We start from the raw sequence: 22,883 nt of genomic DNA on the forward strand, positions 1-22,883 counted from the left end.
TATAAATTACTCAAGTCTTTTAAAGCTGGTTTCCTCTGGGCCCGGAGGTGTCTCAGACAAGTTCTCATAGAATGCATCACTATACATAATACGGGCCTGGGATGTGCTCTCCATTTAAGAACCTGAGGCCTCGGGGGGCAGGTTTGAAGACAGCTCAGTTCAGACCTCCCAGCAGGAAGGGATGAGGTGGCTGCAGGCCTGGGTCAAAGCCTGTCTGGGGCTGCAGGCCTGGGGGAAAAGAGGGGAGCAAGGCCTCAGAGGGAGATGGGGCAGGAGGGGTTTGTCCCGGCAGCATTTGCTTGGGGAGTGGCTCAGCCTCCGGTTTGAGAGAGGGGAGGGCCGAGATGCTCAGAGTTGTGTAACCTTGCCGTGACTGTGTCCTTGTGTGTAAAATGGCAACGGCGACATCTAACCTCAGAGGGCTGTGGGAACACCTGAGGTGATGGATGTGAGAGCATTCTGTAGTGGAAGAACCGTGATGCAGATGGGTGTCATGGTGATGAATGGGCGCTCTATCCACACCACCACCTGGGAAACTGACACTTTCCCTCAGCTCCCAGACAGACGCCTGGTTGCCCTGTATTTCGACACCACTTCCTAATTCAGCTCTCACAGTTGGAGCACCCCTGTGGCCATGCTTAAGGTTTCACTTTGGTGGGGGGCAGCGAGGGTCACTCTGGGTTTGCCCACGGAAGGGGCAGGTCAGTGGCAGACGGCTGCATCAAACCAGCGGGCTCTGGAACTTGACTACTGGGTTCAGGTCCTGGCTCTGACACTTATGGGACTTTGGGCAACTTCTTCCTTTTCAGCATCATTGGGGTGGGATTAACAAACTTTGTGCAAGTTATTAACCTCTCTGTGTCTCCGTTTCCCTATCTCCAAAAACAGGGATTGTAATAGTACTTTCTTCCAAGGGTAGGGGTGACGATTAAATAAATTATTACATGTAATGTTCTTAGAACAGTGTCTGGCCCAGAGGAATTGCTATAAATGCTTTAGGCATTTTGATGATTACCCGTGACCGAATTTGAGCCCGAGCCCACTGCAGATGGAAGAAAAGAAATTTAAGATTTACCCACTCTGTGCCAGTTTGGTAGTGCCTACCCTGTTTCATCCTTATACCATCCTAGGAGGAGCTCCACGTGCGGGGTGACCAGAGTGCAGCTCAGGAGGTGGTCCTGCTGGTGAGGATGTCACCCTGTTGGCGAGCAGCAGAGCTGAGATTCAAACTCAGGTTTCCTGACTCAAACCTCACGCTCTTCCCCCTCTGCCAGCAGCCTCCACGGAGCCATGGGGAGCGATGGGAACCAGCATCTGCTGAACACCTACTGCATGCTGGGTCCCTAAGCCGTGATGTCACCGTCTCCCCACACAGGGTGTGGAGGTCAAGTGAGGCAGCGTTCCGTCACGGCCCTGCTCAGGACTGCAGTGACTCCCTCTTGCCTGCTGAGTTCAGCACCAGTGCCCACCTGGCTGCAGTGTCCAGCCTGCTCTGCTTCCACACTTTCCTTTGGATTCCCTACAGCCCTGCTCGCCGGGGCCATCTGTGCTGAAGGCTGGAGCACCTGGGCCCCGCTCCCCTGGGCCTGTCTCAGGGAGTTAACGCTCCTCAGAACTTTTAGGAGAGGGGAGAACAATTACTTCACAGTGTTTTTGGAGAGAACTTTTGAGATCATTTTCTTCATTTACCCCCATTGTTAGTCTTCCTATTCGCCCCACCTTAAAGTAGTTTATTGATGACCTTTTTCTGCAACATTTTGCATTTTCCAGACATCTTCTGTCAGGAGTCCCTTCCCCTCCTGGGGTCCGTAATTACTCCTGCAGATGGAATTACTGGTGCTAAGGACTAAGCGGGGAGATGGCTGGGGAGGGGCCAGGCTAGGTGGGGCTTTGGAGCTTCAGGGCAGGGGTAGCAGGTGGGGAGTGGGCTCTTCCTTTGCTCCAGACCCACAGCCTTGGCGGGGGAGTTAGTCTGCGGCCTGGACCCCACTGCTCTCCCTCATGCCTCTGGGTGCACACACCTGGCACTACTTCTAGCCTTCCTAGCAACGTGTCTCATCTCAGCTTCACCCCAGACCGAGGATACAGGGAGCGGGGTTTGTGCCCCATTTTGCGGAAGATGAAGTTAGGCACAGAGAGGTGAAGGGACGTGGGTAAAGTCAAACAGTGAGTAGGCGGCCGACCCAGGGTTGGAGCCCAGGTCTGACTCCCGGCCGGCCTCCGCTCAGCACTGACTACCCCGCACGGCTGTCCTGAGGCGAGCTTGGCCTTGGAGCCATAAGCCCTGGGTTCTAGGCCCAGTTCGAGGTCCTGATAGGTCAGGTCTTATAACTGCTCTGAACTGCAGTTTCCTCATCTGTGAGATACAATACTCGCCCTGCTTTCCAAGCTTAGGTGTGAGATAGCTAGCTGGGTAAACTGTAAAGTTCTGCCTTAACAAGCTTAGGTGTGAGACAGCTAGCTGGGTAAGCTGTAAAGTGCTGCCCCACAGTAAGGGAGGGAGACTGAGGGCCCCAGCCACCTCCCCTTGAAGACAAAGGGCGGAAAGTCACTAGATTCCAACTGAGAAATAAGGTAGCTAGGGTTGTCCCCTCTCGTGGGAAAAGGCCTGAGAGAGTGTCAAAGCTGGCTATTTACCACAGATCCACAGCCCTCTCCTCTCCAGACAACTTTTGTTTGTGGCTCAAAGTGTAGGCTCTGGATTCAAACAGCTATAGGCTCAGCTCCTGGTGACCACGGACCAACTAGGGAAAGTTACTTCAGCTCTCTGAGCCTCAGTTTCCTCATCTGCAAAGTGGGAATCCTCACAGCCCCTACTTACAGGGTTGCTGTGAGGATTAAGTAAAATAACGTATGAAAAACAGAGAGCCTGGCCTAGGGCCCGCCATGGTTCCTCAGTGCTCCAAATGTGGGCCACTGTCACCCTCACTCGGCCATCCACTTCCTCCAGACCTTTCAGGGAAGCTCCTCTGACTCGTGGCCCCGCCCCACGCTGTAGAGTCTGTGGGGTGGCCAGGAGTGGGAGTCAGAAAGGGAAGAAACCCCACCATCGCCAGAGACTCAGACAAAAGGAAAACTGGGAGTGTTTAAAGCATGGACGCCTCAGACCTGCCCCGAGAGCTTCTTCTGCTGTATGGAGATAGCTGCAGGGACCAGGCCTGAGACCCAAGCCCCAGCTCCGGACCCCAGTAATGAAGGCAGTGATAAAGACGTGAGGAGCACGGCCAGGAGAGGGTGGTGTGACAGGGGGACTGTTTATGTTTTAGAACAGAAGAGTCAGCAATTTTCCCTAATAAAGCTACAAACCATGGAGTCCCAGAGGGGGAAGGCTGGACTCAGCCTTTGTGACATAAAACCAATTTTCCCTATTTTGCTCTGTGGATTAATTGCCAACATGATTTAACACTCTGGTGACACCCCTATCCCTCTCTGCCCTGGGAAAAATCAGTAGGTGTCTGCTGTGGGGACAGCGAACTCATGAGATGGAGGTGAAGGTGGAAAAAGCATCTGACTGGGAGCTATGTCACTCGCTTCACGTCCCAGTTCTGCCAATGATTTGCTGTGTGACCTAAGTCACTTTCCCTGTCTGGACCTTGGTTGCCTCCTTTGCAAAATGAGAGGGTGCACCAGGGAAGCACTGAGCGTTCTTCCAACTCTGCCACTGTAAAGGGTAATTCCCATTTTGTGCTCACACAGACCAGGAAGGGCAGGCATTATTAACCCATTTAACAGATGGGAAACTAAGGCTCAAAGAGGCTGAGTACGTTGCCTAAGGTCACACAGCTATAGAGCGGAAGACTTGGGATTCCAATCCAGGCCTGTCTGACCCCAAAGTCCATGACCTTTACCTCCAGTAAACACAAGGAACCTTGACAATCATTTATCGAACATTCAGTACATGCCAGGTTTTTTCCTAAGCACTGTGCATATTTTATCTAATTCAATCCAAAGAATAACATTAGGATGTAGTGCCATTATTTCCCATTTTATAGATGAAAAACTAAGGCTTGAGAAGCATAAGTAACTGGGCCAAGGCCATTCAGCAGATGACAATGGAGCTGGGATTTGAGTACTGGACTGGGTATGTGTATGTGTTTATATTTTTGGATCATTTCTGCTATTTTGCACTACCTGTGCTCCTCTGCTCACACGGGCATGGCAGCTAGACAGTGAATTCCTCATCCCCAGCACAGCATCCAGAAAAATCTTTTACTATAATAATTAGGAAGCTAGTCAACGGTGGGGTGGTCAGGGGATGAGAAGCTGGTTTTCTAGGCATGGGGCTAACAGTCTGACGAAGAACGAAACAATTAGAACAGGAAATGCGCACACATTATATACATCACCTGGCTCTAATTTTCAGTCCCCATTCTCTTCTGGCCCCGCAGCTGCCCTCTCTCCCTAGTTTCAGCTCAAGAGCCACACAAGAGGCAGAAATGCGCTTTACCGAGATGGTGGGGGTGTGTGTGTGTGTGTGCTGGGGGAGGGTGACGTCTTTAAAGGACATAGGAAACCTTGGAGGAAAATTCAGTCACTGCTCCACTGCTATGGATTTTGTAACTCTCATCCCCCTCCCGCCTTCACTGGCCTGAGCAGCTGAGGTTTGCCTGTGACCTACCGACAGCAGGGAGAGAGGGGAGAAAAATGGGTAAACTAGTTTGTTCATTTGGGTGATGGCGTGCCCGTTTCCCTCACCAGTATGCAAGGTTCAATAACGTCAGACGGGGCTGCAAAAAATTGCAGCATAAATAGATGAGCCCTTTAAGGTAATAGAAATTCTGTCATCCGGGGAGAAATACAGGCCCTGAATCCCATGGGAGGGGACACCAGGCCCCACTCCCCCGCCTCCCACATTCCCCGTTCCCCTTATAGCTGGAGTTGAAAGGGAGCATCTGTGCTGAGGAATGACCAGGGGGCCCCCTATCTCCCGGCCACACGGGCTCAATGCGGGGAGGAGGTCTGGGAAATCAAGTCTTTGTAGCTCCGGCAGTGACCTCACAGGCTGTTCACTCCAGGTGCCAAAGTGGCAACAATTAGTTTTAGAGGAGTGGAAGAGGCTTCATCAGGCTGGCCACGTAGGTGAGGCCTTAATTAAGGAAAGCTGGTCAGCAGAGGAATGTGGAGGGGCTGAGAAACTGGCCTTCTCCCCGCTGTGATGAGAAAGTCTATTCTTCATTCTGTGACTGCTCTTTTGGGAACCCTGCAGCTCCCAGCCAGGAAGAAGTTTCAACTAACTCTGCTCTCTTCCCCAAGCCCCTGTTTCCACCTGTACCCCCAAACAGGGGACTCAGGCCTGGACCAGTCAGCCTCTTCACGTGGGGGACCCCTTGGGTAAATAACAACAACAACAATAGCAGTGGCAGCATTCCCAACAATAATGATAATAATAGCTAACACTTGTTGAATGATTACTAATATACCAGGTATTCTAGTTATTTTATATGTATGAATTAATTTAATCAGCCCAATAATTCATTGGACTTTATTATTATTACCCTTTCACGTATGAGAAAGCAGAGGCACAGGAAGGTTATATCTTGCCCGAGGTCACACAACTAATAAGCAGCGAAGCTTATTACATGAAGGCAGGGAATCTGGCTCTAGAGTCTCTGGCTAACACCACTATATAGAATTGCATAAGGTAGAAACTCATACCATTTGCCCAGAGAACCTGGAGATGATGCTGGGGGACAGCTGCTCCAGTCCCACGGCAGCTGCCTGTTTATCTGAAGTGCAGAGAAGCCAGCGGGTAGATTTAAGCTCCCGCCCTGCTGGCAAGGCCCTTCGGAAATGCCATGAATTTCCTTCCTATAAAGGTCAGTTCTGGAAACTTCTGCTAAGGGCATTCATTGCTCTTCCCAAGACTTTCATTCATTTCAAAGTGTCCTGAGCAAGATATTCACATGGTAGCCATGTGGTGGGGGAAGGCAGTAGCAGGTGCAGGGTTGGAGGGAGACAGACTCTGAGCCGTGTGCTGTAGGAACAGAGGAGATGAAAGGGTTAATTCTAAAGTGAGGAATATTCAGGGAACACTTCATGGCAGAGGCAGCCTTTGATTTTAGCCTGAAAGGCTGACAAGGATTTTCAGAGACTGAGATAAAGACAGTGGGGAGGGCATTCTAGGAAGCGGGAAAAGCTTGAGAATCAGCACAGGCAGAGGCCCAAAGCAGACGCTGTGTTTGGGGAAAAGCGGATATGTGTGGCCACAGCACAGGTTTGTGGCACGTAGCAGGGGATGAGGTTAGGGTGGCCTAACTAGTTTTAAGGGCAGGTTACAAAGGACTGGGGTTTGAGCTTTATCTGGTGGGTAATGAGAAGCCATGGAGAAGGGTGATGGGACCCCAACTTCCAAGTGGATGGACAGCTCCACTTTGTCCCCTCAACCACAATACTCTCCCCTCACTTCCTGAATCATCCCTCACTTGGACACTCCCAGGACTCTGCCAGCTTGAGACCTCTATCATGTGACCCTCACTCTGCCTTCCCCTACCCCTGTTCACCCTGGTGCTCGGGCTGGGTAAGGAACCTGGGTTCTAACAGGGCAAGAGCAACCTTGGAGCAGACGCTCGTGGGAACTGTCCAAGGTGCTGAACCAATGCCACGCCCACTTTTAAGTACTCCCATTTTAATGATTGGCTCCCACACCATTGTTTCTGTTGGACAGAGAATTTCATTCCCATCTTATAGATGAGAAATGGAAGCCCCAAAAGTTAGAAGACCCAGAGCTAGGAACTTGGTTTCTTGCCTTTCAGCCCAGGGCTCTTTTCTCGCACTCAGCAGCCCCAATGTAGTCCAGCATTACATACCCGAAGTGATTCCATTGCTGCTGCCAAGCTAACATGTAAAATGCCCAGACTCTCTTCCCACTTCCATCCCTATGTTCATTTCCCCAAACACTGACAGGTATGTCCACCCCACAGTGCTGACCACTGAGGGCAATCCACAGGTGCTTGGGTGGACCTGCCTGGAACAGCAGCTGTGCACGTTTATGGCTTTATTGCATCGGGAATCCCTGGGCATAACTCATCCTGACACTCTCCTTGGAAGACAGTGCTGGGCTTGAGGGAAGCTATGTTCTCCCACACTGTCCCATTTCACCAGCAATTACTGCCATTTTACTGGGCATCTAGTGTTCCAGGCCCTGAGCCGTGAACCTTCCATTTGAAGTTTCTCACTCTCATGGCTAAGTCTCCTCTTAACAGATGAGGAAATTCAGACTTAGGCAGGATAAGTGACTTTTCAGTAGGGACAGTGGGGATTGGAAGGCCACGATCTGAGCCCAGATTTGTGTGGTTCCTTGGGGACCCATCAGTCAAAGTCTATCATCTAATAGATGAGCGCTGTGGTGGCTCCCACCACTACTGGCTTTGTGATCACGGGCAAGTCACTTATCCTGTTTGAACTTCAGCTCCCCATTCTCAAGCTGAGGCACGTGAAAGCGCACCTCTGTAGGGCTCCTGTGAGGAACAGAGATGAAGCATGCGGCAAGGACTCAGTAAGTGTTTGCTGCTAATGTGAACATGACTATTATTGGGCACAAGCGCTTAGAAGGCTGATGGGCATCTGATTAGCCTTTCCATACCCCCAGCAGCTCCCCAAGTGCTTGGCAGAGAAAATATCCAGTGTCCTGGGAAGGAAGGAGAAAGAGTGTGAGGGTTAGAACACCCTGAGTGTCAAGTGGGCTTGCTTCTGCCCCATATTCTTATGGCCTCAGGGGGTGGGGACCACCTGGCTGGATCAGGCATGCCACTGGGCTCCCAGGGGTAGTTCAGTACTTACTCCTCATGGTTATGTTGAGCCTGAGGCCATTCTCAGCCCTCAGACTCTGAGAGACTCTGTTTTCACAAATGTATCCCAACATCCTCCCTAAAGAGCCCTTGGCAGGGGGAGCTCTGATGGGAGAGGACAGCTGAGGATATGGCCTCACATCCATTACCATGTTGGCTACTCACATCCAATAGCAGATGGGACTGATGTGACTCTCACCTTACAGATGAGGACACTGAGGCCCAGCAAGGTAAAGCGACACGTCCAAGGTTACTGAGCTGAGGCTCAAGGTCTCCAAACTCTCAGAAAAGGTTTCTTTTAATTAGTCTCAAATTAATTGCCCATCCTAAAACTCTTTCAAGGAAAAAGGCAGGTGCATAAATTCACACACCAACTAACAAATAAAGGCAATGCTAATTATCACTGACTGCAGGACATTTTGGGGAGGGTCTCAGCCAAGTCTGCTTTCTAACTGCTCTGATCTCCCACCCTGACCAGAGCTGGCTAACTGCAGGAAGTTGCATTCATTCAGAAGCCAGGGTGAGGGCAATAGTTTGGTTTCCCCCTTGGAACCTGGTGTGTGCGGGAATGAGTCATGCTGGATGAGAGCAACTGACTATTCTGTAATCACCTCAAGCAGCTCCTGCTCAACACCCGACAGCGCCCCAAAAGAACGTTTCCAGGTAAAATGAGGCTTGGCAGGAGGAGATGGCTGGGAATTCACAGGGTCTCACCAGGGCCGCTTGGCTCACAATCTGTCCCAGGCAGGTGGGACTCCACATCAAGATGATGCCTACAAGTTCCAAGTCCCCCAAAGTTCAAGAGCAGGAAGTCATTTGCATCTCAGATGGGAGGAAGAGAGGCAGTGGCCTGGCCTCCAGATTCCTGGAGCCATGGCCTGGGGGCAGAGGGCCCACAGACACTAGCCTCTCTAGGACCACCCACAACCTTCACCCACCCAGGGCCTGGATTTCCCCTTCTTTTGAGGAGCGGTGACTAGGCAGGCAGCTGGGGGTGAAGAAGGGGGAACAGGGAGGCCCACGGACAATGTATACAATCAGACTATAACACCCTCAGTTAGCCCCCCCTCCCCTGGCCAATACACACACACACACACCCACTTGCTCCTACTTTCTCTCATTTCCTCCAGAAGGGTGTGTTTCCTGACTTGGTCCGTGGAGTCTGCATAGTAGACCATCTTAGAAATCAGTCAGTTCATCTCCCCCTGCACACTCGCCATTTACAGATGAGGGAACTAGGGCCCTGAGAGCGGAAGCCACTTGCCCAAAGTCGGAACTACCCTGGTAGCCAAGCTAGGACTGGGGTCTGGATGTCCCCCGAGAAGTCTTGCGTGGTCAATTCATTTTGGCTTCAGTCACCTGATCACTTGACTAGGTGAGACTTTTAATCCCAAACAACCATTCTCTCCTACCCAAACCCCAAACCTCGGGCACTCCATTTTTCTATGGAAGTTATGGACCAAGCTCACACCAATAAAGGTAAATTAGAGAGGAAACTTGCAGGAGGGACAGATCTTTTTCTCTTTTGAAGATGCCACTGGAGTCATCGTCACCCAGTTTTATCTGCGTTGGGGAGGGGGAAGAAGGAGCTGAACAGAGTTTTGTTGTATAGACCAGGGGCAACCTGCCCACAAAAGACATTGTCACCAGGCAAACCTGTACTCTTACATCATGACAAGGGCTTCCTTCCAGTGGATCGCCACCTTGGCAGCACACTGGCCACAACCAGACCACACTCAGACCAAATATGTCAGCATCTCCAGGAGGGGGCCCGGGCATCAGTGTTTGTAGAGCTCCCCAGGTGATTCCAATGGGCAGCCCAAGTTGAGCACCATCCCCTTCCTACTCAAAGTGAGGCCACTGACGAGTATCGTTGGCATCACCTGGGAGCTCGTTAGAAGCGCAGAACCGGGACTTCCCCAGTGGTCCAGTGGGTAAGACTCCACACTCCCAATGCAGGGGGCCCAGGTTCAATCTCTGGTCGGGGAACTAGATCCCACATGCATGCCGCAACTAAGAGTTCACATGTCACAGAGTTTGCATGCCACAACTAAGAAGTCCGCATGCCGCAACGAAGAGCCTGCGTGCTGCAACTAAGACCCGGAACAGCCAAAATAAATAAATAAACAAATAAATGAAAAATAAATATTTGAAGAAGAAAAAAAAAGAAATGCAGAACCGTAGGCACCTCCTCAGATCTACCGGATCAGAACCTGTACTTTACCAAGGTCTGCTGGCGGTTTCTGAGTTCACTAAACTCTGAGAAGCACTGAGGCAAGGTACTCCATACAGTATAGCCCATTTCTACACCTGACAGCAACTTTGCAAGGCAGGCGTTCCATTCCACAGGTGAGGAAACTGATCCTGAGAAAGGTTAACTCCCTGGCCCAAGGTCACACAGTTGGTGAGTAGGAGAGCCAGGATGTGACCCTGGGCTGGTTGCAAAGGCCACTCTTTGTACTACACAAACCACTTCTTATAGCACCATAAAAAATCTGGCCACGGCGGTACCCTGAATGTTTGGGTCCTCAGACCCACTGGGTATGCCCCCGCCATTGAACAGGATTCCACTTCCAATGTCAAGTTCCCTGGAATCAAACCTCATAAAGACCTGCATAATTCATGAGGAAATACAAATAGTAAACAAACACGTGGGGGAAAGGTTTACTCTCCCTAGTAATCAGAGAAATGCAAATTAGAGCAATATTGAGGAGCCATTTTCTACCTATATAATTAGCAAAAATTAAAAAAAGAAAAGAATGTTAGCAGAGTTGTTTTGAAATAGGTACATTCATACATGGCTGGTGGCGGTGTAGATTTCTATAACCCTTGAGGAAAGTAATATGGCCACATCCATCAAGAGCCATAAATACATTATGCCCACTGACCCTGGGAAGTCACCCTAAGGAAATAATTCAATAGGAGGGGAAATGTTGTTTGTAGGAAGATGCTCATTGCAATATTTGTTGTGAACATTGGAAACAAATCAGTATTCAGCAGTAAGGGAATGGCTGAGTCAGCAGGGGGGGGTCCATCAGCTCCTGCAGTGTCATGCAGCCATTTAAAATAACAATTAAGAAGCCCAAGCAGCAAATATGGGAAAAAAGAAAGCAAAATACAAAACTCTGTGCTTATTATGTGCTCTGTGGTTATTATGATGGAAAAATATTGTGTGCATAGGATATGGACGCAATATCCAAACCAGTTGTCTTCTTTGTCCAAACAGCAAAGAAGACAACTGGTGTTTCAGGGTGAGGGGACAACGGAAAGACACCTTCCTTCCATTACTTTTACAGTTACAAACCCCAGTAGAATTGGCCTTTAAGAACAGCCTTAGCAGCTCTCTGGTCATGGACTCTATCTCTGAGTGGCACATGGAGACACCCTCATTCTGCATCCATGGGCACAGGGCCACACTCCCTGATTCCACCTGGAAGTGGGAGGAGCTGGCCCCTCCTTTCCTGTGTAGGGGCGGGGGTGGGCGGAGAGGCCATGGGAGTCCCCTCCCATCTTACCATGAAGCCTGGGGCACAAGTGCAGCTCCCAGTGACGCTGTGGCAGTTGGCACCGTTCTGACAGGTGCAAGGCAGCTGGCAGCCATCGCCATAGTAGCCAGCAGGGCAGGATTCATTGCAGTGGTGGCCAGACCACCCCGGCTGGCAGGTGCAAGCTCCAGTTACTGGGTGGCAGCTGAGCATTTGAGAGAAGGATGAGAGGACAGTCTGGTCAGGAATGTGGCCATATTCCACCCTCTGCCCACCCCAAGTCTGGTCTGCCCAGGGCTGCAGGATCGAAGGGCCTCTGAAGTTAAATTTCTTTCTTTTTTTTTTGCAAGTATTTTCCCCCAGTTGTGAGTTGTTTATTTATTTATTTATTTATTTTTGGCTTAGTTGCGGCCCCTGGGATCTTTTGTTATGGCACGTGGCATCTTTTGTTGTGGCGCGGCCTTCTCTCTAGTTGTGGTGCGTGGTCTCCAGAGCGTGTGGGCTCTGTAGTTGTGGAGCCCGGACTCCAGAGCACGTGGGCTCTGTAGTTGTGGCACGAGGGCTCAGTTGCCCCGCGGCATGTGGGATCGTAGTTCCCCAACCAGGGATCGAGCCCCCATCCCCTGCATTGGAAGGCAGATTCTTAACAACTGGACTACCAGGGAAGTTCCGAGGTTAAATTTCTTAATGTATTATTTGTTTGCCAGACGATGCCAAGATTACATGGTCTTATTTGCCCCAAGAAACTGAGGCTCATAGTTGTTATATAACTTGCCTAAAGTTACATAGCAAGGAAGTGGCAAAATCAGGATTAGACACAGGTCTCCTGACTCCCAAACAAGTGCTCTTTATAATACAAATACACAGAGACCAAAGCAGGAGGCAGCCTCTTCCCTTATGGACTGTGAGGTCCAGCGCTTCCCCAACTCTGCACCCAAGGCAGATGCCCAGTGTGTGGGCAGGCACAAGAGGGCTGCAGTGAGACCCAGTTACTCTGCATACTGTAGGTACTCAATGAACATCTGCTGAGTTAAAATGGAGCCCTGGGGCAGATGTGGCCTCCCCTCTATGGCAATGTCTGTACTGGAGAGGATACCCTCCATCCAGGCATTGCTAGGGCTCTTTAAGAGCAAGCAAGATTGTCTCCATCCCCTCTCTGGCTAGCCCAGCGAAAGAACCATTTGGCTGGAGGCAGGGGCTGCCTGGCATGACCGCTAGAGAGTCAGGCAAACTCTGGCTGGCAGAGGTCTGATCCAACAGCCAATATGCATCCATGATGCCGGGTGTGGTGACCATTTTCTTCTCAGAGCTTCTGTGGGGAGTGTAATTGACTGATGGCCCTAGCTACTGTGTCTGAAATCCATCACTACATTTTCTCAGAGGTCACACTTCCCCTGGGCTGCTGTCAGCTAGAGCACAGCAGAGATATTAAGGTCGACACATTCCTGGGAAATCTGGGACTCCTCTGATGGACAAGTTTGGCTTAAAGACTCCCCATCTTGCCAAACTTTCTTAGAATTTCAGTCTAAAACTTTCCAATCAACCTTCCTTCCTTCCCGCTTTCCTTCACACAGGTCAGACCTGCATTGCAGTCTCACGCTCCCCTAGCCTCCCCAGCCCCTTCCCCATTTTCGCTCATAGCTGTGTCCCTAGTAAATCTCTTGCTCTCGGCATCTGCTTCTGGGAGAACCCAGACTAACACTCCAGAGAAGACGCTGGATGTCAGAGACAAGCCTCTTGGATTCCCTGTGTCATCTGCTTCCTTGCCCTGGAGTCCAGCTCAAGGGATATGGTCCAAGGGCGCATGCTCTGGGCTGGCGGGAGGCGCCTACGTACAAATCTTGGTTCTGCTAAGTTCCACGAGGATATGGGCTTTGTCTCCCTGGGTCATTGGTGGATCCCCAGTGCCTGGCTCATATTCACTGCCCAATGAAATATTTGGGAATGAACAGTACTTTTACTACGAGTAATTATTTTCTGTCTGTTGACTTGTTTATCACCTGTCTCTCCACCAGGTGGCGGCTCCATGGGGGAGGGCCCTTTGTCTATTTCACTTCTGTATTGTACCCCAGTGGCCAGCAGGGTCCCTGGCACCATGAAGATACTAATACATATTTGGCAAATGAATTAATGGACAAACTAATTGTGTGAAGCCTAGCCAATTTCTGGGAGCCCTGATTTTCTCATGGAAAATGAGGGATGGACAGGAGCAGACAGTTCCTGAATAGTAAGTGCAAGTAGCTAATAATCATTTTGGAAAATGTTTAGTCTCATTAATCATCAAGTCAAAACAACAATTGGATATCACTTTTTCTCTATCAAAATGGTAAGGTTTTTTTTTTTTTTTAAAGGGACAATGCTCAATGCTGGTAAAGGTTTCTGGAAAACAATGTGGGGTTATATATCAGGAGTCCTAAAAATATTCAGACCCTTTGGTCTCGTAATTCCATTTCTAAGAATCTATCCTAAGGAAATAGTCACAGTTGTAGAGAAAGATTTATGCATGGAGATGTTCCCCAAAGCATTATTTATAACAGTGGAAAAATGGGGGCAATTTAAATAATAATAAATAATATGTGACCAGGCTATTAAAGCACCAGGCACTTTACACCTATATTTCTAATCTTCAAGTAAGCCTGTGAGTTAGGCATTAGAGCCTCTATTTTTCAGATGGCACTTGGAGGTTATATGACTTGTCCAAGGTCACACCACTAACTCAGTGGCAGCTGGGATTCAAACCCAGGTCTGTCTGGCCATGTTCTGGTCACTGCCTCATGTTGCCTCTGACACCAGGGTACTGGTTAAATGAATTATGACAGTTCATATGAAGGCATGTTAGAGAAGTATTCAAATGTTTTCCAGTCTATTTAATGATATGACATAAGGGTAAGTGAAATAAGCAAATTGTGTATAAAGTCATGATCTAAAATATGAAAAAAAAGTGAAACAGAAATGGATGAAGAATGAACAAATTACAACAAAATGGTTTTTGTACTCACCCCTGGATTGAGAAATTATGAGTTTTTTCTTTAAATTTCTATGTATTCTCTGACTTTCTCAAACTGAGCATCTATTATATTCATAAACAGATAAAAAGTGATAAAAATTATAATATGTAAAAACGAATGTGTGTAAAGAATGGATGTTTGAAGACTTCCTGACTTTCATGGTTCCAGAAAATTTCCTCCCTGGGTCCCACACTGTAAGGGGAAATAGTGGCCTGCACGGGTGCCATGGGGCAGGGGGCCCCTACTTGGTGGCCTTGACCCTCAGCCAGACAGTTGTGGGGTGCTCCTCTCTGTCCCCAACACTCCCAGCAAAGCCCTAAGGCATGGCCTTTCTCGGTTCCAACTTTTCAGGGGTCTCCTCTGAGGTTTTGGTTTAGGCTCAGAGGGACTGGCTTGGTCACAGTTGTGGAGACTGACATGCTTGGACCCAGGAAGTAACCCGGCAGCGTTGGCTGCCGCGATCAGCTCTGTCCAGCCCCTGAGATTCTGAAGGGTCTGAGGCGTCCTTCTGCCCTTCTTTCAAGAGATTCTCTCGTTACAGGTCCTTGCTCTGGTGTGAAGACCACCCTGTGAATAGCATACTAGATGCACAGTGAGCTGGCGAACGCTGGCCTCTAAGCTCTCCTGTGTTTCTGCTTTCCATCTTAACCGCCGGTGTTTTGGATGCTTAGGGGTGTGTCTCAACACCAATTTTACCTTTTTACTCTGAGAAACCAGAAAGCTCAAAACCAAACCTGAGATAATTTCTTTCTCTCTCCTTTCGTATCCCTAAAATTCTATTTTAAAAAACAAAACACCTCTGTTTTCTTAATTTGATTACTTGTCACTTATTACAGAAACTCCAAAATCCCTTTGAAAAGAGGGTGGGGAATGATCGCTGGCTCAGTGATTAGGACTGAAAACTGCCATCACCATGCTCTCGGCACCTTTGTCACATCTCCCTCTCCCTCTCCCTGGTGTCCCCTGCTCCCTGCCCCGTTGGTGGCAGAGCCATTCCCTTGGGTCACATGGCAGGCAAGTGACTGCTGGTTAGGCTGGTTCGGCTTGCTCTGTTTTTTTTTTCCCTCACCTTTCTCCATTTCCCCCAGACATAGATTAATCACAAGTTAATAGGAGCCGAAAGCTGAACAATACAGGAATCTTTTCAGGGTGGAATTTTCTGCCAGTTTTTCCTGGCTGCTTTGAGATTTCTATCAATGCTGCATCTGGTGGCTAAGTCAAATCTTTCAAAGGTAATCCACAATCATGGCTGCTGGAATTCATCTATGACAATCCAATTGTGGAGGGGACATGGACAAGGTCTGACGCACAGGTGTTCACTTTCTCAAGGTTATTCCTTTATGAAGGAAGGAGGCTGCTTTGTGTGTGCTACAAAGCATTTATAAAGGGCAGGAAGTGTGGGGAATTTCACCAGCCACTTCTTCCTTCGCAGGGCACGTGGGTTCAACCTCTTTGAAGCAGCCTCTCCAGAGGGGCACAGAGCCGGGAGAGGCTGGGGCTAGCTGAGGAGGGTTTTCTATGGTTGGGGGTTGGGAAGACTTTGTTTCTCTAGGAAAGATGCTCAAGGCCTTCCTGGCAAGCTGTCTTGGAGGGGCTCTGCTGCAAGCTCTTGCAGAAGCCAGCGGGGAAATGAGGCAAGGCTTCTGGGGATCCCACACTCTGTCTCTCAGGGAGCTGGGTGGAAGCTTCACTTTCAAAGACCACAAGAAAACTTTTACCTCCCACTGGGCTGACGAAAGGTGATAGACAGATTGGGAAACTAAGACAGAGGAGAAGTACACGTATCAGGACACTGACTCAGGCAGAGGTAGTTCTAAGGCCAGGACTGAGAGGTCCCAGACTTACCCAGAACCTACAGCTTAACTGCCTTGGGATTAGGAGTTCTAGAGTCATCCCTCTGCTTTTCTTGGATCCCGAGAGAAGGCTCTAGAATGGGACAAAGGCTCACGGGAAGAGAGGAGTGACCTGTGTCCACACAGAGGAAGAGAGCTGTTCTCTGTGTCCCTGAGAGCAAAGCCAAGTGCAGCATGAGAGACGTGCAGTGAGACCAGAGGCTCTCAACCTCGGGCAATTCTGCCTCCCCCCACCCCACCCAGGAAACGTTTTGGTTGTTAGAACTTGGGGCTGGGGTATTGCTACTGGCATCTAGTGGGCAGAGGCCAGGGATACTGCTAAACATCCTGCAATGCACAGGATGGCTGTCCACAACCTAAAATATCAGCAGTGGCGAAGCTGAGAAATCCTGAGTTAGACTACATAAAAATTCAGTGAGTGTCGGGGGCTCAGTCACTGGGGCCGTGTGCCAAGAGAAAGGGGTGAAATATTTTTTAAAAATAGGGTGACATCAGCTCAGGAGCAGAGCCACCCTAGAGGAATGGGAGATTTAAGATGAATTCAGCGATTCTTTTTCCTGAAGGTCTGCTCTGTGCCAGGCTCCGTGCAAGGCTGAGGCTGCAGAGACCCACAAGCTCGGGCTGTGACACAGCTCCCTGCAAGGAGATAGTCAAGCAGACACGGAGGAATCCAGCCTGGGGGGTTGGCTGTCAGGCGCTCTCGGGGTCCCCCACGCTTAAGAAGCACTACTGTCTCCCAACCCCTGAAATGTGACACGTGTTAAAGACAGTAAAGCAAATAATCATCAATATTGAATGGGCTGAGATTAGCAATGGAGAGGAGGGAGTCCTTCCAGATTAATAATGCATCGAGGACTCCTTCAGAGGAGGGATAAATTATGCGGGGCACGGCTGCTTGGGTATGGGAAGAAAACAATAGCTCTTTAATTTGGGGGTTGGTTGGATCTCCGTGGCAGGGACTCTCCCTGCACTGGACCTCAGTGGCAGCCTAGCTTCCTGTCCCTGACATGGTCCTCCCTTGGCTTCCCCGCAGGGGTAGGGTTTCCTGGTGCTGCCCCTCACCCGTGGAACAGCCTGAGGCAGCTGCCCAGTCCCCCGACCAGCCATGTGGGACCGCTGTGTTTAGAGTCTTGGAGCTCTCACCCTGCCCTCCAGACCCAGCCCAGAAGCCACCTCCTCCAGGAAGCCTTCCCTGACCAGTGAAGCGGTTTCCTTGGTGCTTTCTACACAGAGCCCTGGGTCACAGTTACTTGAGTACATGTTGGGACCCAGCAGGGCCAGCCGCATATATTTCATTGATTCTAAGATGCACTTTGCCCCACATTTTCAGATCTCTGATGGATGTGCTATGCAGTCAATGGTATGTCATGGCTCAGTTTTAGTAATACATAAAATAAAGCAGTGCCTCACTACTGGTGTTGTCTTGTATTTGAAGAAATATGGCAGGAGGTCCTCAGTGTGGGTAGGTGCTCTACACTCAAGTTCCTGAGGGCTGGACTCGTGCTGAGGGACCCTTTCTTTCTTGTGTTTGGCCCTGCAGCTTCTCAGTGTTTGTTGAATGAATGACTGAGCGAATGAATGCTTAAGTCATATATAGCCCGTTCCATTGGCTCCAAGGCCCCCTCTTAATGGTCTCCTTCTCAACCCTCTGCCCTTGCAGACAGCACTGTCTGAGCCACTTAGCTCCAGGAACTGAGGACTGAGGACAGATTCTGTCAAAGCCACAACACTTTCTAAGAGGCCTCTGCTTACACTGACCCGAGGATCTTGGGTGATGTGTGGAGAATCAAAAGCTCGAAATGAAGAAGGGCCAAGGCTACGTCCTGGCTGTCCCAGAGACAAGGCTACAAAGCAGAGGTATCTCTGTCTGGCCTGCAAACAGAAGCAGCACCCACTGCCCAGGGCAGCTGGTCCTCCCCTGAGCTGTCCTGCAGGCCTGAGGGGAGAAGGCAGACTCCCCTCACCCTGCACCATCCTAATAAGAGGCGGCCACATGGAGAGCTGTGGAAGCATTTATCTGGGGCCTGACAGCCTCATTTGAAGCTTTAATCTGGGGCCCGACAGCCTCATTTATCACCAGAGGGCGGTGCCAGCTGGTGCAGGAAGCAGGCAGGGAGGGGAGCTGGGGGAGGTGGCCCAGGGCGGCTCTGGCATCTCTACTTCCAGGAAGCAGGGCTGGGGCCCGCTTCAGCCCAGATGTCCCCAAGCCCCACTTTTTTTTTTTTTTTTTAAGTGAGCCTTTTATATTATTTATTTTGTTTAGTAGCACATGATAGAATTATACACAGATTATTTTTTAAAAATCAAATGTGGCTATTTCTATATACATTAAGCCCTCGGCATAATTTCTGCCTCTGAAGTGCTAATACAGTATTTTAAATTATACAAACATCCAGTAAACAGCATTTTAGTTTATGACACTCTGTTAATACAATAAATATACAAAACTTCCAAACTACTAAAAACATGCAACATTAGCGGGACAGATGGAGGGCATTTATATAGAACCATGACAGTCACCGTAATGGCAGCGCAATATCACTCGTTGACAAACTATACAGATATCCCTAGGTAAATAATCCCAGTCCCAGATTAAAAACCACAGACACAGAGTGCAGGGAGAGGCTGGCCCCAAGCCAAGACCCTGCCGAGGGCCTGCACTCTGTCCCTCCTGCTCCTCTACCCTAGCCGCGGCCGGAGGGGACAGCCCTCTGCAGCCCCCAGGTCAGCCATACCGATTCTTAAGGTCGCTTCTAACACTGTCCCTCTGGGGCTCACGTCCCCTGCTTCTGCCTTGGTGGTCCTGTCTCTGGGCCCCTTGGGGCTGGGAAAGGGCTTGGTTAGATGCAGACTGTGTGGAGGTGAAAAGTTCTCCGCGACAACGCCCCCAGGGCCCGTGGCACCCTGAGCCCAGCCCCCCCTCATTCCCACCCATCCCCACCCTGTTTCCCTGAGGGCCACCAAGTTCCCTCCTGCTCCTGTGTGTGGGGTCTCAGGTTGGCCTACTTCTTTTCATCAGACTGGCCAGTGAAGGTGATTGCTGAGGTCCCAGCTCTTTCACTGCCTGCCTGGATGATCTGGCTGGAGGTGGGGTTTGTGCCCTGAGAGCCCCCTCTCCACCAGGGCCCACCCCACCCCTGCCCCCTGCTCACCCGTCCCCAGCTCCTACCTGATGGTGTTGCCGGCATCACAGGGACAGGGCAAGCTGCAGCCTGGGCCGTGCAGGCCCTCGGGGCACAGCCGTTCCTGGCAGCGTGGGCCTTTGTAGCCAGGTTCACACTTGCAGGCACCGGTGGTGGGTGAACACTGACCGCCGTTGTGGCAGTCACAGCGCAGGGAGCACTGGAAGCCAAAGGTCCCGAAGGGGCATTCCTCTTGGCACCTGCGGGATAGCAGAGTAGGGTGAGGCTATGCCCCCTCACCTGCCCTTCCAGATCCATCCAGCACGTACCGCCCCTGCCTCCAGGCCTGGGCCTGGTGTGCTGCACCTCCTCACAGCCTCCTCCCCTCTTTCCTCTCCTCCTCCAGGAAGTATTCCGCGGTTTAGTCACCCCAGTCCATTCCCTCCTCCATGCCAGTTCCCCTCAGTCCCCAGGACCGAGTTCATAGTATCATATTTCATTGATTATAGGCCTTATGTGTTTTTTTTTCATTTTTTGATTGCAGTAAATAAGTATAACATAAATTTACCATTTTAATTATTTTTAAGGGTACAGTACAGTGGCATTAAGTACATTTATATTGTTGTGCACCCATCGCCACCGTCCGTCTCTAGAACCTTTTCATCTTCCCAAACTGAAACTTCTGTACCCATTAAACAACAAACCTTGTTTTAAAAATATATTCTAACATCTCTGAAACCAGTTAAGTCTTATAACTGATGGCATGTCATAGTTTAATGTTCAGTGTTTTTCATTCTTAGCAATATATAAACTAATGATGCATCTCACAATCGGTGGCATCTTAGATTTGATGAAATGGGGTAATTTTATTTCTACTCATTGTCTCTGTTTATTGAGTCTTTCTGACAGATGTACAGTCTCTCTTTGTCACACTGGGAGGTGATCCTCTTCCACCAGTGTCGAGTTTCCCCATGAGGACAAGATGCATCCTCTTCATCAGACTGGAGAATCCCCCAAGACAGGGGCTATTTCCTCTTCCTTGGATGGGGGGGGGGTTCCCTCAAGGCAGGGGCTGAGCCTCTTCCATCAGCCGGTGAGCCCCCCAAAGAAGAGGACCTGACCCCCTTGTGTCCTGCCTCTGCTGGGGCCTGGTACTTGGAACTCCCAGCATAATGATGATTGTTTGACTCATCGACTGACATCCATTGGTTGTGGGTCCTCTGTGGGTGGGTGTAACCTCTGCTGCTGACTGCCTAGCTTCCTGGATGTGCCCAACACCCCTCACCCCAGCCCAGGGATATTTCCCAGGGGATGTAGATTCGTCACAGCAACAAATTAAGGGGTAAACCTGGGGGCACGTGGGGTAAAAGAGATGGGCAACCCCTGCGTCCCAGAGACAGACAAACAGAAATGGCCTATGGACTCTGGGGTTTTGGATTATCCGCATCCCCACACTGCTTCAAAGGTGCAGAGAATGGGGAACTGACTTTACAGCTCTGACATCTGCTTCCTCATCACACAATGGGAGGATAATAGCTAAACCTCACCAGGTGTTTGAGGATTAAATGATGCAACGTGTATAAACACTTAGAAAGGTGCCCCATGCATGGTAAGGGCTCAGTGAGAAGTGTTAGTTCTTATTATTACTCTTGTTAATACTGTTTTCTATAGTTCTCCTAACAGAGCCCTTCTGGCATGAAAAAGCTCAAAGGGAAGAATTCCAAATGTTAACACTGGAGTGGACTTGAGGAATTACAAGTCGTTTAATGATTATGCTTTCCCATTTTCAGGTTTTCTATGTATCTTCTACAATAATCAGGGCAGAGGGGAACAAGAAAAGATGTTTAAAAAAATACAGCCTTAGCGTCTTTATTAACTCTTGGTGAGTCCTGAGTTGGAAGCAGTGTTTTCCACCACACACCCAGATCGTCTTCCTACAAATCTTGCTGCATTTTAGTCAGTTTGAGGCCTCAGCAAGGGAAAGGACAGAAAAGAGAGGGAGGAAGAGGAAAGAGAGAAGGGGATATAGAGAGAAGGAATGGGAGATGGAAGACAGGAAGGAGGAGAGAGTAGGATGGGGGAGGTGAGGAGGGAAACCAAGGCAGAAGGGGAGGACACAAGAGAGGTGAAGAGCTGTACAATTGCCATCTGGATTGCCAGCCCCTGTTCCGCCTCAGAATGGATTTCCCCAGAAGTCACTCAGGTTGCCTCTCCTGAATGTCTCAGACAGCAGGGGAAGAAACCCCAGCCTGGAGACACCTCCGGATTCCTCCTTTTCACTGGAACATTCCTGCTCCCTCCCATCCAGCAGGAATGGGCAGAGCCCTGGAGAGTGAGCTCCCTTCTCTGAAGGCCACATCCCTGCCCCATCATATTTACAAAGGGACTGACTCCACAGCCCCAGAAAAAGAATCTAGAAATGAAATATTGACAACCTAATCCATTTACATAATCAGCCTCTTTTTTTTTTTCCTACCCACAAGTTAAACAACTTATTTATTTAGAGATCAAGCAACGACTGCTAATGAATTTTACACAAAGCACACTAATAATGGGGCCTGTGGAACAGAAGGGTAATCACAGCAGGAATTTGTTTTCTACTTAAACATCCTTCCTTTGCAACATATCAACCTAATGTGTCCGATATTGCCATTAACAACCAGATACATTGCTCAATTAAATTACAAAATGAGCTGCAAAACCCTCATTACGTTTCATGTTTAATTTGCACTGGATTCTGCCTATCCGGGGAGGCCTGAATTATTACACCCACTCAACTTTAATATGCTCGCAGTGATGTGGGGTGGGTTCCTGCGGCTGTCACCTACAAAATAAATGGAGGCAATTTTACAAAATATTAAACACCAGGCAGCCCGTTTCGGTGGGAAACCCAAATGCTACCAGGCCCTTCTAGGAATTCTTCTTCTGTAGATGGTTGACGAAGCTTGCCTGAAGACCCCGAGGCTTTTGGGGTTTCTCTCTGCCTCAGGATCATGGGCTGGGCCCCAACAAGAGGGACTAGGGGTATTTCTCCATTTGGTACATCTTGGCATCAACGAGGTTGGGTCCGCTGGTGCTGAGTCCAGTCAGCTGGAACCCTGGGCCCGCTTGTCTCCAACAATGAATGGGCTGTATTCGCTCTCATGTGAAAGTGGCCGGAAACAAAGGGTCCTGTTCTGGTTCTGGGGTCTTCCGGCTCCTGTCCCTGCTGGCTCATCCCAAATGTCTACTTATCCAGGGAGATGGTGAGGATGGGAAGGTGGCTCAGTGCTTTACTCCTGCCTCCCTTCTCCCCCCTAGAGATGCAGTCTCCAACAGAGGTCAGAGAGGGATGGATGCCCAGATGCCACAACCCGCATTCTGTGCCAGGGATGCTCACGGAGATGAACACTGGCTCACAAAGAGATCAGATCTGGCTTAAAAGACTTCAGGCCGGGGGTATGCAAGCCCAAAGCTAAAAACGGAAAATCTCTTTTCTGGACCGCTGAAGACTTGGGTCTGACTCCAGTGAGAGATGGAGGGGCGCAATTATGTTGACCAGAGCCAGGACTCATTGGTTAATTCAGGCCTGCTTCCTGCTTCCTGCTGTTACCTGGGCAGGGGAAGCAGAGTAACAAAATCCAGGGCC

At 49.8% G+C, this 22,883-nt stretch overlaps 1 protein-coding gene across 21 annotated transcripts in view; it reads right to left on the bottom strand.

Annotated features, from left to right (window-relative positions):
- Window positions 1–22,883, bottom strand: part of MEGF11 (multiple EGF like domains 11) — a 377,426-nt gene that overhangs the window by 56,207 nt on the left and 298,336 nt on the right. For all 21 annotated transcript variants that reach the window (XR_011075258.1, XR_011075257.1, XR_011075256.1 and 18 more), the window contains exons 9-10: window positions 19,303–19,515; window positions 11,303–11,477 (exon numbers count right to left, since the gene is read on the bottom strand). Coding sequence is in view for 17 of the 21 variants with exons in the window: in XM_068553983.1 (XP_068410084.1) it covers window positions 11,303–11,477; window positions 19,303–19,515 (388 nt within the window). In the remaining 4 variants the exon portion in view is untranslated. The remainder of the gene's footprint in view (window positions 1–11,302; window positions 11,478–19,302; window positions 19,516–22,883) is intronic.

The sequence above is a fragment of the Eschrichtius robustus genome, chromosome 1, assembly GCF_028021215.1.
Source record: "Eschrichtius robustus isolate mEscRob2 chromosome 1, mEscRob2.pri, whole genome shotgun sequence".
Taxonomy (NCBI): domain Eukaryota; kingdom Metazoa; phylum Chordata; class Mammalia; order Artiodactyla; family Eschrichtiidae; genus Eschrichtius; species Eschrichtius robustus.